The sequence below is a fragment of the Rhincodon typus genome, chromosome 3, assembly GCF_021869965.1.
Source record: "Rhincodon typus isolate 14 chromosome 3, sRhiTyp1.1, whole genome shotgun sequence".
Classification (NCBI taxonomy): Eukaryota; Metazoa; Chordata; class Chondrichthyes; order Orectolobiformes; family Rhincodontidae; genus Rhincodon; species Rhincodon typus.
In genome coordinates this window covers 74,430,275-74,447,684 of record NC_063334.1, presented here as the reverse complement: position 1 = coordinate 74,447,684, position 17,410 = coordinate 74,430,275, and the positions used below count along the sequence as shown (strand labels likewise).

Genomic DNA, 17,410 nt, shown 5'->3' with positions numbered 1-17,410 from the left:
ACAAACTGATCTGTTCATACATACCCCTTTTATTGTTTTACCTTTTATACCACATTTCAGTGAGTTTGACAAATTCCAAGTGATGGACCCACTATTTGTGGTTAACCAGAAAATCCAAATATAACATCAGTTTTAAAGAAAAAGAATATAATTGGACAAAGGCAGGTGGCATGGCAGAATATAGAACAGAATATAAAAATGCAGCAAATAATGACTGAGAGATTAATAAACATGGAAATATTACAGTATGTAAAATGTAAAAGCAGTTATTTAAAAATTGTACATGTTTAATAGGTACTCCATATGTGTTAATATTTAGTATTATAGGTGATAATTCCTGACTGACCAAAGTCCCCATTCACCCCATGAGGTCTGCTTTCTTTTGATATTTACTTGTGGCCATTTGCTTGAAATATGCTGGTTAATGTGGAAAAGGCAGGTGTGACATTGATGTAGCATGATGCCTCTTTGATTGTTCAGCTGTTGCCTACTGTAACAAGCTGCCTGTCTCTCCACCTGCTCCAAAAAGTAATATAAGTAATATAAGAATGCCATCATCGTCAGCAATAATTTACTAATGATTATGATTGTCCACCTAGGAAATTCCATGTCACTGGCCAAGGATTCTGTGGATTCTCATGCAGCTGATGAGCCTGATCCTAGAATGGTCTAACCAACCACACATTTGGCAGGGGTTTCTGGAAGGTGGATGTAGTCATTGTCCTTGAGAGGGTTGACATTCGTTTCACCGGTTCCTTTTCAATACTTCCTCTTGCCAATGGGTGTTCTCAAAGAACAGGCGTTTTCTACAAGTTACTTCTTCTAAAGACATGGCTCCTATGCATTTACATCTATATTACATTCCTCAAGGGAAGCCTTCAGAGAGTTTTTTGAAATGATTTCTTTGCCCTCTTTTCATTTGAGTGTCTTCCTTGAGGTGGAAGAAGATTTGCTTTGACATCAGAACTCGGGTATCCTAAGCATGTGGCTGACCCAGCAGAATTGGTTCTGGATGATCATGGCTTCAGTCCTGGTGCTCCTAACTTCTTCAATTTGCTGATGTTAATACACCTGTCCTCCCAGCTAAAGTGGAGAATCTATCTCAAACAACATAAATGATACTCGTCAAGGGTCTTGAGGAGGTGCCTATAGAAAGTCCAGGTTTTGGAGCCATATATGAGAGTTGGAAGGAAGACTGCCTTTTATGCAAGGATTTTGGTATCGACACAGATGTTACAGTCATTGAAAACTCTCATCCTTACGCATCCAAAGGCAATGCATGCAGATTGGATATTGAATCTCCACATCGACGTCAACCTTAGATGAGAGGTGGCTTCACGGGTAAGGAGAATGTTCCCTATTTGGGAGAATTTCTCTGTTGATCTTCATGGGGTGATGGATTGGAACTTTACCTAGGATGGATTGGTAAAGGAGTTGAGGTTGAGTCTTCAGTACGCTCCTGCAAAAATATTAAGTGAGGCTTGAAGATTCCCTTCTGAGAAAGCAGAGATGACATTATCATCCGATTACTGAAGATCCACAAGTGAGGTCAATAACGTTCTCTTCTTGGATTTCGGCCAGTTGAGGTTGAAAAGTTTTCTAACCATCCTGTAGACAATGCAACACCTTTGGGAAGCTTGTTCTTGACAAGGTGAAGAATGGTGGCAATGAAGATGAGGAAAAGCTGGGCCAATGAAACATCCCTGCTTGATTCCTATCTTGATCTCAAAAGGTTCTATTATGTTGTCGTTGGTGAGGGCCATCAATGACAGCTTGATGTGACAAAGACTGAGGATTTTGATGAATTTCACTGGACAGCCAGCCTTTGACAGGTTCTCTGTAGCACTTCCCAATTGACTGAGTCAAAAGCCTTGGTCAGATCGATGAGGGGCCATGTAGGTCTTGTTCCTGGCAATCGTCTTGGAGTTGGCAAGCGGTGCAAATCTCGTCCGTAGTTCCACAGTTTGTTCGGGAGCCACGCTAGCTTTCAAGAAGGATTTTTCTCAGAGACTGGGAGGGATGCCGAGCGAGCTTTCAGGTGAATATCTTCTTGGCAATGGAGAGCAGGGAGATTCCTTGGTAGTTCCCACAGTGTACTTTGTCTCCTTTCTTGTCTCCTTTGATGATGGTGGCAATGGTAGTGTCCCTGAGGTTGATAGGAATTTTTTATTTGTCCCAGGTTTTCAGGAATAGTTGATGGAGGTGACGCATAAACTCTGCGCCTTCAAGTTTGAAAATCACTGCTGGAATCCTGTCTTCTCCTGCAACTTTTCCATTCTTCACATGTCCAGTGGTGATTTCAACTTCTGCCACATTAGGTGTGAGTCCAAGATCATCTTTGATAGAAAGTTGGAGGGTTTTCTCAAACATATCCTCGTTGATGATTAAATTGCAACTAAGGAGTTCTTTGAAGTGTTTTCTCCATCAGAGGCTGTTTTCTGTCTCAAGAGGATTCCATCCATGCTCCACACTGGTTTGAGACTGAGTGTTGGGTCTGTACATTGCCTTGGTGGTACTGAAGGAGCATCATGCTTGTCAGGAACGAGTTGCAGCTTCTTAGCTTTCTCAGTTCACCATTAGTTTCTGATTTCCCTTGTTATTCTTTGTGATTCTACTTTGCTGTCCTCTTTGTCTATCTGGCAGGCTTTTTGCCAGGCATGGAGTATTTTCCTCCTGTTGTTAGTGGTTTTGGATGATGTGTAATTTTTGTAAAACCAGTCTTAGTGTTTCCTCGGAGATAGTAGGAACTGCCGATGCTGGAGTCTGAGATAACAAGGTGTGGAGCTGGAGGAACACAGCAGGCCAGGCAGCATCAGAAGAGCTGGAAAGCCGACATTTCGGGTCTGGACCCTTCTTCAGAAAATGGTCAGAAATTCAGACAGTGTTTCCTCGTCTGGTAGCCAATGGTTACTTCACAGCATGAGATGATGCTGTCCTCAGCTTTTTCCAGAGTATCTGGACACCTTTTGAAGTGGGAATGCTGTTGCACATTACAGACACAAGTTCCTTGATAGAGGTAGATCCAGTTCGAGTGGCAAAGAAGCCTGAATGACTGATGATCCGTTTACTTATGCAACATTCATCCACCATTGCAGCTATTGATATCACATGAATAGCTTCCACCTGAATCATCATAGAGGGCATGTTTTGGATTATGCTATGTTTGGTTCCTTCCCTCTGATCTTATTATTCTGTGGAGCCCTACCAGAAGTTGAACTCTTGATGGCATTGCTCTTGGGATCAACAGAACACTGAAGCCTCTCCATCACAAAAAGGTGGCAGTCTGTAACTGAGCACTGAAGGTCCCAGCTGCTAAGAAAGCAGTCCAAAGGCCATAACAGCAGATGCAGGGGATAGGTGTATGTACCTATGTACGAAGCGACCTGGCAAACAAATGCAAGCCAAAGCGGTGTCTGAGCTCCAAAGTAAAGAGCTGAAGGGCTGATTTGGTGTATGAATTGGTCTATGAGCAGGCATGGAGATGTGGTGAGACTTCTGGTTTGTTGATGCCAATGTATGTAGCCGAAAGTTTGAGGAAGCTAGTGGCCGTCAAGAAGCAGTTGGAAAATGGCTGAGACAAGAATTAACCACGCTGTAGACTCCAGGTGTTGGAGTAATAAGATGCAAAATAAGGTAAATACTGCTCTATAACAAAATTTTGAAGTCACCATTTAACACCTGAGTGGAAAATTGGAAAAATGTTTCTCAATGTCATTCATTCTCTTTGTTTTCTCACTTTTTGCATCATTGCTTGCGACCCATGAGGAAGGGGAATATTACATGTATCTATGTAAGATTGTTGTATGACTAGTCATAGTCTTTACTATCGTATATTTCTTACAATTACTGGCAGAATTCTCCAGATGTTTGTTAGTCAGGGTATTGCAGGGTTGATCTACATGCCATTTGCCTTTGTTCTATCCAATTAGTCTGATGCTATGTAGCCTGTCTGGTTTTATTCTTTGACTTCTTTGCAGCATCTTGATACAATAGAGTTATTGGTTAGGGCATTACAGAGTCAACCATTGTGGAAGTAAAGTCACAGATGTTCCCTAAAGATCATGAATGAACCAGGTGGATTATTAATGAAATCCAGCAGTTTCATAGAGCTGAATTTTACCAGAGATTGAATAGGTGTCAGTTTTGATTACTTTCGTGAAGGATTTCTCTCTGAGCCTTAATAGGTTTTCTCTTGTAGTTCTGCACAGCTTGCCCCATTAGCTGTGTACCATGTCTGTATGGCACCTAGCTCAAACCACCTTCCCTCTTGCCAGCAGCAGAAGTATTCGACTCTGCCAGGATGCCTAAATTCCTGGTGCTGTTGCCATATTTAAAACTGCTGTCATGCATCAAGTCAAGCACTGTCAGTCTGGAAATGCTTTGCATGGCTCTTGTGAACGGAGATGTGGAGGTTCTGGTGGATGGGGTAGTGCAGAGGAGGGCTATCCTTTCTTCTTGGGTCCCTCAGAGGAGATCATAGCATCAGATCCTGCCAGGCTGGTCCAGAGTTACCATCAGGTTCAGTATGATGTTTATGGACTGGAAAAATGCTCAGCTGTGCTGTGAGAAGATCAGTGGCCTCATGGCCTCTCTGAGGGAAAAATCTTCTCTCTGTTTCACATTGTGTCTGTCTGTCTCTCTTTCTTTGTGTTTGCTATCTCTTTCTTTATCTGCACCCACATCCCACCAAAGTCATGGTCTACCACTTTGACTATTGCATGCAGCACCATCCCTCACTCTCACCCACACCAACTCCTCCACACTACTAACTCTGTGCTGCCTACCCACTTCGGACAACTCATCAGGTTTCCCTGCCTGCACCGGCATTAACAACTATGTCAGCTACTTATACCTCACTCAGTACCACCTTTTGCCTCATTCTAGGAGGAAGTGGTCCACACTAGCTACAAATAATGAAACAACAGTGAGTGGAAAAGAACAGTAAAATTAGAAAATTTGTATAATTTGAACAATCAAATAAACCTGGATTTTCCACAGCATTTTCACCCAGATATGTGCAATCTTGGCAGGTTCAAACTAAATAGCTCTCAAGGTGGTGGAATTTTAAGTATTAAGTGCACTTAAACACTTCATAGTGGATAATCTGTCATAATTTATGATAATTCAGAAATCATATGCCACAGAAGTCTCTTGGCTCAAAACTCTCATTGGCCTTAGGTTGGAATGGCGATTCCTGTGTTCACAGGAATCCAGTATCAAATCGTTGGTACCTGCAGTGAGTAGTAGTCAATTGAATCTGGTTCAGATTTGTATCTCCTTGTGTTGCTGTTGCAGTTACTTAAAATTCATTTTAAATAAGTCTAAATTCAGTCAATTGATCTGCCTTGAGTCGTAAAATCTTTGACCAGTAATCAACAAAACTCAAATGTGTTTGTGTCATGCTGTGCCACTACATTTAGTTAATCAACTATGAATTGGAGCCAATTTGGGAAGAATAAGTAAGACCAAGCAGGTCTTGTGTCCTTCCCTCTGAGTCAAGAAGTTTGAGTTGCAGTCCCATTTTAGAATGTGATGGCCACGGACGAGAGTCATGATATATCCGAGTAGGTTGATAAATAAAGACTAAAAACGTCAACTGTTAATTTCTGAATAACTAATTTCCTGGTAATTTCACTGTTATTTGTAGTGCTGTAGGATGCTTTGAATTTTAGGAGATTCTGTGTTGGGCTATATGCTAATAGATTTACGTGGATACGTCAAAGTAGCTTCAATTTGGTAAAACAAGTATCAAGTGCAGCATATTCTTTTGTATGTGTTTCAATTACGCTCGCCATTTTCAAGTTTAAATTTCAAAATGAATTTCAAAATGCATTTATTTGAAAAGATAAATCATTGTTGCATAGATCCACATAGAGTCTCAGCTATGAAAGAAAAACTACGCATTTATTTCAAATCTGCACACTGACTGAAATATTTTTACTGTCCCATATGCCAGGTTGTCATTATTAATAGGAAATCCTTATGAGCAGTGTGACTGCATTGACATCGCTAGATTTAGCTGTGTAAATAATTCCTGTTGCAGGAATCAAAATTTTCATAATATGCAATATTATGTTGTGGACTTCAGTCATCTTACTTTTACAGCAATCAGTGCTGCAGAGTGTCCTATCAGTTGTATTTTGTTCATGGTAGATTTTAATTTACTGAACCAGTCACATTTGAAACTATATATCTTTAGTCATATATAGATTACTAGGTAAACAATGCTTTCTCATAATCACACCCAATTCTGTTTTAGATTGTTTCGTGCATAAAACAGCTTTTTATGAATCTCTGCTATATGTATCATTTGGATAAATACTTTAAGTACAATTTATTGCCAAGAAGACTGAAAAAAACTACTGAAATTCTAGTTCAGATGTTTTTAACTCTTTTATAAAAGAATGAACCTGAGTCTTTAAGGTGTTCCCATGTTTGGTGATCAACATGGGGTAATTTCATTTGAAAGTCTACCTATTTCCATCTAGCTGCGTGATCTTCAGTTAATCTATTCCCTTTCCATGTTCTCTGAGTTGTCTGAGTTCACTAAAAGTAAAGTTTCCATAGTCCCAGAGAACCATACAGCTGGTCTGACATTAGAGAGAGATAAGTGATGGTGGTTTAACCCTCGTGAGGATCCCCAAGCTTCAAATGAGGGGTGAGGTTGAGAAGGTGGGACCTTCGTGATAACCTTAGCCAGTACAAAAATTGAACCTGCACTGTTGGCCTCATTCTGCATCACAAGTTAGTTGTTCAGTCAACTGAGCTAACCAACTATTTGTTCCAAACAAGAGCCATATTAGACTTGAAATTTAACTGTTTTCCTATCTGCAATTGTGCCTGTTGAGTTTCTGCAGCACTTTCTGTTTTTACTTTAGATTTCCAGTATCTGCAGATCTTTGCTTTTATTTGAATTTATCACAATGTGTCTTTTCACTATGAAAAACTAAAACTTTCACTTTTGCTTCTTTCTAGACTTTGTGAACTAGGCCAGTTTGAAATAACGACGGGTGGCTGGGTCATGACTGATGAGGCCAATACGCATATTTATGCAATGATTGACCAGTTGCTTGAAGGACACCAGTGGCTGGAGAGAAATTTAGGTGAGTGTTATTCACAAACTTTTCTTGCATCTTTCAATTTTATATAATTTGGCTGTTGTCCTGTTTCTTTAGGTATGATCCAAGTCTCACCCGCATTTTTGAAGTTGCAATGAATTCACAATCAATATAATTAGAGAATCATAGAATTGCTGCAATGCAGAAAGAGGCCATTCCACCCATTGAGTAATCGTAAAATAACATGTTTAAATTTTTTGCTAGAAGGTCATTTCATATATTTGAAAGTATAAATGTTTTATTTGTTACAGAAAACACACCTTGGCTCAGTGGTTAGCACTGCTGCCTCACAGTGCCAGGGACTCTGTTTGATTCCAGCCTCAGCAACTGTCTATGTGGAGTTTGCACGTTCTCCCTGTGTCTGTGTGGGTTTCCTCTGGGTGCTCCAGTTTCCTCCCACAGTCCAAAGATATGCACGTTAAGTGGATCGGCCATGCTAAGTTGCCCATAGTGTCCAGGGATGTGCAGGCTAGGTGGGTTAGCATGGAACATATGCAGGGTTACGGGGATGGGGTGAGGTGATAGGATACTCTTCGGAGGGTTGGTGTGGACTTGGTGGGCTGAATGGCCTGTTTCCACATTGTAGGGATTCTATGAAAACATTTTAAAATATAGTTAAACTTCATTTGTAATTGGGAGTGAACTGGAAGATATTTTTCATTTGTAGCAATCCTCTTCCTTTGCCCAACAAACCAAACATTTTCAATGTTTTCCTCACACAAGCCATAGAATTTGCTTATTTGTCAGGTTTCTGTTAGAGCTAACTGTGTCACTTGAGCTCTCTCTTGATCCCAACCTAAAAGTTGTTGACCTTATAGCCCCATGTTAGCCCATATTGTAAATGGTTCCTTCTCTTCAGTATTATATTTCTGCTATCACCCTTTTCCTAAAAGAAAACCCACCCCACTTCTTTGTTGTTGAAAATCAACACCTCATCTTCAATCTGATTTACTTTTTTAAAGTCCATCAATGTATTTTCATCTCCCAGTTCTGTGCCCATCCTTTTGCAAATTGATGTTTGAGTCTCACCTAGGTTCCATTCCTGACACAGCACTGAACTGGCCCTTATCAAAATCAATAAATGGTATTCTCTGTGACTGTGAATATCATCTTTCCTTTCTCCTCTTTTTTTGCAGCTTTTGCACTCTATCTCATATCAGGTTCCTCTCACCCATTGTTCACTTACTTACATTCTCTTTTGTTTATTGGATGCCTCTGATTTAAAATTCTGAGACTTGTATTGAAATCCCTGGTGACCCTATCTCTGTATTCTTCTCCACATCTGAAATCTTTTTAAACCACCTCTTTCCTCCAAAACAGAATTTCTTTGTATTTAGGGGAAAATGACAATGTATGCGTTACTGTTACTTATATATTTTTATTAGAGAATACCTGAGCCAGCAGGTATCTCAGAAGGAAGTTATAAAGCATACCCAGAATTGAATTACCTTTAAAGCATATTTAATATTTTAAACATGTGAAACTTACCTCATTCTTGGAAATGTTGGAACAAATAGAGTTGCAGCCTGGGACCAAACGTTATTTGTTTATTAGATTCAAGTAAAATTAACAACAAATAAGTAGGTTGGTTTAAAGAATATTTTATTTGCATGTCTCTTCATGCATAAATTGAATTTCAGATGGCTTTGTTCAGCAAAAGTAGGCATACAAGAGAGCACAACAACAATTTAAAGAAAACTAATTGTCTGCCATGCGGGCAACACAGATCATCAATGTCTACGGATCATGTGCCAAGATTTTATCAGCCTGGTAGTCATTGCCTTCCATGTGTTCATCTCAGAGATGTTTTGATTAATTGATATTCTATTTAGTCACAGAATGTATGTGTTGCTGGCTGGAGCAGCATTTATTGCCCGTCCTTAGTTGCTCTTGAGAAGGTGGTAGAGACCTTCCTTCTTGAATCACTGCAGTCCATTTAGAGTAGTAGCCCCACAATGCCACCGGGGAGGGAGTTCCAGGATTCTTATCCAGCAACACTGAAGGAATAGTGATATATTTCCAAGTCAAGATAGTGAATGTTCCCACGTATTTGCTGCTCTTGTCTTCCTAGATAGTCATGGGTTTGGAATGTGTTGCCCAAGGAGCCTTGAGAAAATTTCTGCACTAGTACACGCTGTGGCTACGCACCATTAGTGGTGGAGGGAGTGAATATTTGCTAATATGGTGCCAATCAAGTGGGCTGCTTTGTTGTGGGTGGTTTCGACCTTAGTGAGTATTATTGAAGCTGCACCCAACCAAGCAACTGGAGGGTATTCTGTCTCATACCTAACTTGTGCATTGTGCATGGTGAATAGGTTTAGGGGAGGTCGGTTACTCACTGCAGGATTCCTAGCCTCTGAACTGCTTTTGTAGCTACAGTGCTTGTATGGCTAATCTAACTGAGTTTCTGGCCAGTGATAACTGAGAGGATGTTGATAGTGGGAATTTGGCAATGATAATGTGATTGAATGTCAAGGAGTGATGGTTAGATTGTCTCTTGTTAGACATGGTCATTGCCTGGCACTTGTGGGCTAGAAATAAACTTGCTACTTGTCAGACCACACCTGGATAATATCCACATCTTGCTGCAGTTGGACATAAACCTCTTCAGTGCCTGAAGAGCCCTGAATGGTGCTGAACAATGATGACTGCTCAATGAAAATTCCCACTTCTGAGCTTATGATGAAGGGAACGTCATTGATGAAGTGGCTGATCATGGTTAGGACAAAGACATCCTGGACCTGAGTTAACTGACTGCCAACAACCACACCCATCTTCCTTAGTACTATGTACGACTCCAAACAGCAGAGGGATTTCCCGCTGATTCTCATTGACTCCAGTTTTGCTGGGGATCATTGATGCCACACTTGGTCAAATGCGGCTTTGATGTTAAGGGCAATTACTCTTACTTTACTTCTAGAATTAAGCTCTTTTGTCCAGTTTGAACCATGTTTGTTGCAGCTGTACTGGAACAGCTTGACTAGAGGTGTAGCAAGATCTGGAGCGTAGGTTTTCAGTACGACTGTAAGAATGTTGTTAGGGGCCAAAGTCTTTGCAGTATCCAGTGCTCCATCACCTGGTGTCAATCAAATTGGGTAAAGACTAGCATCTGTGATGCTGGGAACCTCTGGAACAGATTGAGATGGATGATCCCCTTGGCACTTCTGGTGAAGATTGTTGCGATTGCGAATGCGTGAGCCTCATCTTTTGCAGTGATTTTCTGGTCTCCCCATTATGGGGGAGAAAAGAGGGTAATTTGAAAAAGACTGGCAGCTAATTTAAAAGGAAATCCCAAGTCAATGAACATATCAATAATCAAATGGTGGCAAAAGGAGAAGTATGGCAGATTAGGGACCAAAAAGGATTTGTATGGTGATAGAGGCATGGCTGATGTGATAAATTAATACTTTTTCTTCGGTCATTACTCATGTCCAGGCCATGGTGATGAAGACGGAAACTCAATCGCTAGAAGGGTTTAATCTTAAAAAGCTGGTGTTATTGGATAAGTTATCCAAAATTGAAGTAAGGCATCAGCACTGGATAAGATGCATCTGAGTGCATTGAAGGAAGTAAGAGTGTAAATTGCAGATCCACTGACAATTGGTTTTCAATCTTCCCTGGATTTGGGGTGGTGCCAGAGGATTGGAGAGATGTTGATAAAGCATACTATTCTAGAGTTCATTAATAAGTGGATAAAGTGCAAGATCAGCAAGTTTATGACGCATTTACCTAAGATACTAGTTAGTTCTCAGTTGGAGTATTGTGAACCGTTCTGGGTGCCTCATTACAGGAAGGATGTGAATGTGTTGGAGAGAGTGCAGGAGAAAATGAGAATGCTTCCAGGGATAACACACACTTCAGATATGAGGAAAGATTGAAGATGTTGGGACTGTTTTACTTGGAGAATACATTTGATAGAAGTTATTTAAATCATAAGTAGCTGGACAGAGTAGACAAGGAGAAACTTCCCACTTGTAAAAAGATCAAAAATCAGAGGGTACCATTTTAACATCTTTTTCAAAAGAAGAAAATGCGAGGGAAGAAAACTGTTTTCATACAGCAAGTAATCAATGTCTGGAATGCATTGTCTGGAGTGTGCCGGACAGGGGAGCAATTAAGGTATTCTGGAGGGCATTGATGGTTATTTAAATGGAAAAAATATGCAATTACGGGTAAAAGGCAGCAGATTAGCACCATGTTAAAACGCCCAAATGTCCTCCACCTGCACTGAACGATTCTGTGAGGTTCAGGCTCAGGGACTACAAGCTACAAATCTCATGAATTATCCATGAATTAAAAATGACAGTTGTTTGACAGCATCATAGAGAACTACAGCACAGAAAAAGACCCTTTGGCCCATCGAGTGTGCTGTGGTCGAAAACAACCACCTAACTATTCTAGTCCCATTTGCCAGCATTTCTGCAACTACCATTGTTACAGGTGATGAGTTCTCGATTCCCACCACTCTCTGATGGGAATTTTTTTCCTCATGTCACCTCTAAACCTCCTGCCCCTTCTGTTAAATCTATGCCCCCAGTCATTGATCCCTCCAGCAAGGAGAAAAGTTTCTTCCTGTCTGCCCAATCTGATTTTATACATCATTTCAGCATAATTGATACATCATGTTCCCTGTCAGTTTCCTCTGCTCCAAGGAAAACAACCCAGTTCATCCAATCTGTCTTCAAAACTTCAACTCCCCAGCCCAGGCAACACCCTGATAAATTTACTCTGCACCCTTTACAGTGCTATCACATCCCACCTATAATGTGGATTTGAGAACTGCGCACCATAGTCTCTGGACTAACCAATGTTTTAAATAGTTTCAATATAATCTCCCTTAAACTCTGTGCCTCAACAAATAAAGGCAAGTGTACCATTTGCCTTTTTAACCACTTTATCCACCTATCCTGTACCTCAAGGCCCCTCTGATCATTGATGCTTCCTGGACTCCTGTGGTTCTTCATATATTCCTTTGCTTTGTTGATCCTGCTCACATGCATCGCCTCACATTAATTGAATTGAATTTCAATTGCCACTGACCAGCCCATCCATATCTGTGTGTTAAGGCTATCCTCCTCACTATTCACCACCCTACCAATTTTTGCAACATCTGCAAACTTATTCAAGTCTAAATTATTTATATACACCACAAACAGCAAGAGCCTCAACACTGACCGCCTTGGGACTCCACTAGATGCAGAATTCATGCATCACCCTCGGCTTCCTGCCATTCAGTCAACTGTGGCTCCAAATTGCCAAATTTCCATGCATCCTTATCTTTATCAGTTTCCCATGCAGGACAAAATGGAAGCCTTGCTGAATTCCATGTAAACTACATCAAAAGCATTGGGCTCATTACACACCTGGTTAGCTCTTTGAAAAATTCAATTGGTCAGACATGACCTCCCTTAAAAAAACCATGCCAACTGTCGTAGAGTCATACACCACAGAACCAGATTCTTCGGTCCAACTCGTCCATACTGACCAAGTTTCCCAAACTAAATTAGTTCCGTTTGCCTATGTTTGGCCCATATCCCTTTAAACTTTTCCTATTCATATACTTGTCCAAATGTCTTTTAAATGTTGTAATTGTACCTGCATGTACCACTTCCTCTGGCAGTTCATTCCACATACAAATCGCCCACTGTGTGAAAAAAATTGTCCCTCAGGTCCCTTTTAAATCTTTAACTTCTCACCTTAAAAATATGCCCTCGAGTTTTGAACTCCATGACCCTACAGAAAAGATCTTTGCTATTCACCTTCTCCATGCTCCTCATGATTTTATAAACTTCTATAAGGTCACCCCTCAACTTCCTACACTCCAGTGAAAAAGTCCCAGCCTATCCACTCTCTCCTTATAACTCAAACTTTCCAATTTAATAATATCCTTCCAATAGTAGGGTGACCAGAACTGTACACAGTGCTCCAAAAGTGGCCTTACCAATGTCCTGTACGACCTCAACATGACATCAACTCCTGTACTCAGTGATATGAGCAATGACGGCAAGCGTGCCAAACGCCGCCTTTATTACACTGTCTACCTGTGACATAATCTTGATTGTTCCCTGCTTCTCCAAATGTAGATTAATTGTCCCTCAGAATTGCTTCCAATAGTTGCCCCACCACTGAAGTTACACTGACCAACCTGTATTTTCCTGGTTTGTTCCTTGTTCCTTGTTCCCTTCTTGAGCACTGGTATCATTTTGGCCGATCTCCATCGTCCAGTACCTCTCCCTGTCATCAGGGTGGAATTAAAAATATTTGCAAGCACCCCTGCTATTTTCTGCCTTGCCTCACTCAATGACCGAGGATACTTTGCATCCATCCCTGGTGATTTATCTACTTCTAAATCTGCCGGACCAGTCAGAACCTCCTCTCTGTTTATACTAATTTTTAAAATTATATCACAGACCTCCCTGATTTCTATAACCATATCTTCCTTCTCACTAATGCACCATCCCAAAGTATTCATTTATAACCGTACCTATGTCCTCCGCCTCCATGTACATATTACTGTTGTGGTTCTTAATGGCCCCTACTCTTTCCTTCTTTACATTTTACCCCAATATGCTTGTGAAATGACTTAGGATTTTCTTTATTTTGCCGGTTGGTATTCTTTCAGATTGCCTTTTAGCTCTCCGAATCTCCTGTTTTAAGTTCCTTCCTGCACATTCTACACCCCTCTAGGGCTTCTGCTGTTTTAAGCCCTCGTTTTCTGCCATAAACCTGCCTTCTTTTCTTAATCTAATGCTGTGCATTCCTTGAAGTACAGTGTTCACAGGATTATTTCCTTCTTGAATCCAACCCACTGTTCTGAGAAAGATTTGCTGGACGTATCTGTTCCCAGTCTGCTCTGGCCAAGTCATATCTGATCTCATTAAAATCAGCCCCATGCCCTCCCCACCTCCCCCCCACCGACCCCCCCCACCTACCATCACCACTACCACTTGTCTTTGTACATAACAATCCTGAATCTAACAGGTGTTATGATCACCGTCTGCAAAATGCGCCCTCACTGATTCTTCAACCACTTGCCTAGCTTTGTTACATAAAATTAAGTCCTGACTCTTGTCAGGCCTTCTACACACTGGCTTTAAAAAACTGTCCTGGATACCGTTTAAGCATTTCTCTCCCTCTAAAGCTTTCATACCATGATTACTCTAGTTAATGTTGGGTAAATTGAAATTCCATACAATCACTAACCTATTACTTTTTACACTTCCCTGAAATTTACATACGTATTCTATTTCTTTCAGACTGTTTGCTCCAAGCAATATGATTGCTCCTTTTTGATTTTTAAGTTCAATCCAATGGCTTCCTTTGAGGAGCCTTTTAAGAAGATGTCATCCCTTTTACTATTGTGATAGATTCCCTGATCAAAATTGCGACATTTTCTTCTTTTATCTCCTTTCCTATCTTGCATGAAGACCCTGAATCCTGGAATATTGAGCTGCTAATCCAGGCCCCTTCTTAATTTTGTCTTAGAAACAGCAGTGACATCATACACGTTTTAATTTGCACCATCAACTGCTCAGTCTTGTTTGTCAGACTATTTTCAATAAAATAATTACCATCCAACCATGCCAAACTCCTTTGTGCCTTAGCTGATCTATAATGTCTCTGCCTTTCTGACTTGGTTGCTGTCTCTTCTGATTCTGACCGTTCATCTTCGTTGATTCCCTCTCTTTGAATCCAGTTATTACCTTATTTAAGCTATTAATTATAACTAATGATCAATTAATAATTACAACAGTGATTGAATCTTGCTGAAATTTATGAACTATGCTGAAATCTGGCTGTAAGAACTCTTGAAAAGCTTACTCCGTATTGAATGAAGCATTACTGGGTATTTCAGTGGATATACTAACTTTGTAATTACACCTGAACAACCACATATCTTGTAAAATTTTATAAAATATTATTATAAAATATTTAAAATATTACTCAACATAATTCTTTTCAATAGAAGTTTGCAACATTTCAACTTCTCGCTAAATGCTATGCATATATCATTGAACTCCCATAATATATTCATATAACATTCATTTTGTCCTTTGCTAAATTTTATTGGAAGTGAATGATGATCAATGCATTTTAATTGCTGTTTTTCTGTCTGAGAGAGTACTCCATTATGCTTACCTTGCTCGATGACATAATTGTACCTGGATTCTTGGGGATTTCCTTGTTTTGATGTCAGATTCAAACTAATATATGAAAGGGGAAATCCATGTCACTGAAATTGTTGGATTCTTCTGGGCAGTCACTGACAAATAGGTTATTGACAATTACTTTTGTTTTGCTACTGACTGCATGCTCTGTACACCGTACACAGTTTTTGAAGTTTAATTCAAATTCATTATAATTCATCAATTTTGATGGGAGGTCATCACCATGAAATTTGAACCATCATTCTTTCCCACATTCATTGGAATAAGGCTATTAGGTGTTTCCAGCATTTTCTGTTTATATTTTGGCTTGATAAGTTTGAAATGAGTTGATTGATTTATCTACCAAGATTTTTGCTTCTGGGTTAGGAGCACAGAGGTAAGAGTTTTCTGGCTCTGGATTTTTGAACCTTAGCAGAGCTAAATAAGCTGCGATGTGAAGGGATGCAGTCTGTGGAATGTAGACATACTGCAGAACACACGCCTGTACATACATACCCCCATGTATGCGCACACCCCCATGCACACTTGCGTGCCCACGCACATATACACATCCTCACGTGTGCACACCCTCATGCGCATATACACATCCCCACACATACACTCTCGCATGCGCACACACACTGGCACGCGCACACTCGCGTACATCCCACATGCAGACATTTTGAACAAAATTAAATATAACTTCTAATTCCTGTTAACACAAAACATTAAAGCCTTGAAATGTGTCATGATAAATAGTAAAATTATTGATTTCAGCACTCAACCTGGCCCAATCTTTAATGATAAATATTGCATAATACAACTCTGACATCTAGCCTACAGTGTCGAAAATTGCCTTGATATGTCCTGTACACACACAGGAGGTCAAATCCAACCCAATGAATTACTGCTCCTTCAGTTTACTCTTGATCATCAGTAAAGTAATGGAAGGTGTTATCAATAGTGCTACCAAGCAGCACCTGTTTAGTTCACCGACAGCCACGTTGGGTTCAGTCAGGACCACTTGGCTCCTGACCTCGTTTTGGTTCAAATGTGGACAACAGAGCTGACCTCTAGAGGTGAGAGTGACTGCCCCTGACGTCAAGGCTGCGTTTGACCATGTGTGCCATCAAGAAGCCCGAGCAAAACTGGAATCGATGGGAATCTGGGGCAAACCCCTCCACTGATTGGAGAGTTTGGATTCAAACCTGGCACATTGGAAGATGGTTTTGGTTGTTGAAAGCCAGTCATTTCAGGATATCGCTGCAGATGTTCCTCAGGATAATGTCCTAAGTCAAACCATCTTCAACTACTTCATTAATGACCTTCCCTCCATCATAAGTCAGAAGTGGGAATGTTTGATGATTGCATAATGCTCCGCACCATTTACGACTCTTCAAATACTGAAGCAGACCATGTTCAAATGCAACAAGATCTGGATGATATCCTGGATTGGGATGAAAAGTGGCAAGTAACATTCACACCAGAGAAATGACAATCCATGACCATCACCAATAAGTGACAATCTAACCATCTTTCTTGACATTCAATTGTATTACCATCACTGAATCCTCCAATATCAACATCATGGGGGTTACCATTGACCAGAAACTCAGCTGGACTTGCTAAATAAATACAGTGGCTACAGAAGCAGGTCAGAGTTTAGGAACACTGCAATGAGTAACTCTCTTCTTGACTCCCCAGGGCCTGTTCACTATAATCTACAAGGCACGAGTCAGGACAATGACGGAATGCTGCCCCCCCCATCCTTGCCTGGATGAGTGCAGCTCTAACAACATTCCAGAATCTTGACACCATCTGGACAAAACAACCTGTTTGATTGGCACCACATTCACAAACATCCATTCCCTCCATCACTGACACTCAGTAGCTGTAGTGTGAGTTATTTACAAGATGCACGGCAGGAATTCACAAAGATCCTGAAACAGCATCTTCCAAACCCACAACCACTTTCATCTAGAGGATAAGGGCAGCAGAGACATGGGGACATTAAGTTCCCTTCTAAGCCACTCACCATCCTGACTTGGCAGTATATATCAACGTTTGTTCACTGCCATTAGGTCAAAACCCTGGAATTCCCTCCCCAAGGGCATTAGGGGTCCAGCTACAGCACATGAACTGCAG

At 40.7% G+C, this 17,410-nt stretch overlaps 1 protein-coding gene across 2 annotated transcripts in view; it reads left to right on the top strand.

Moving 5' to 3' along the window:
* man2a1 (mannosidase, alpha, class 2A, member 1) overlaps nucleotides 1-17,410 on the top strand; it is a 166,989-nt gene that overhangs the window by 25,005 nt on the left and 124,574 nt on the right. For both annotated transcript variants that reach the window (XM_048594912.1, XM_020537284.2), the window contains exon 5: nucleotides 6,976-7,103. In XM_048594912.1, coding sequence (XP_048450869.1) covers nucleotides 6,976-7,103 — 128 coding nt within the window. The remainder of the gene's footprint in view (nucleotides 1-6,975; nucleotides 7,104-17,410) is intronic.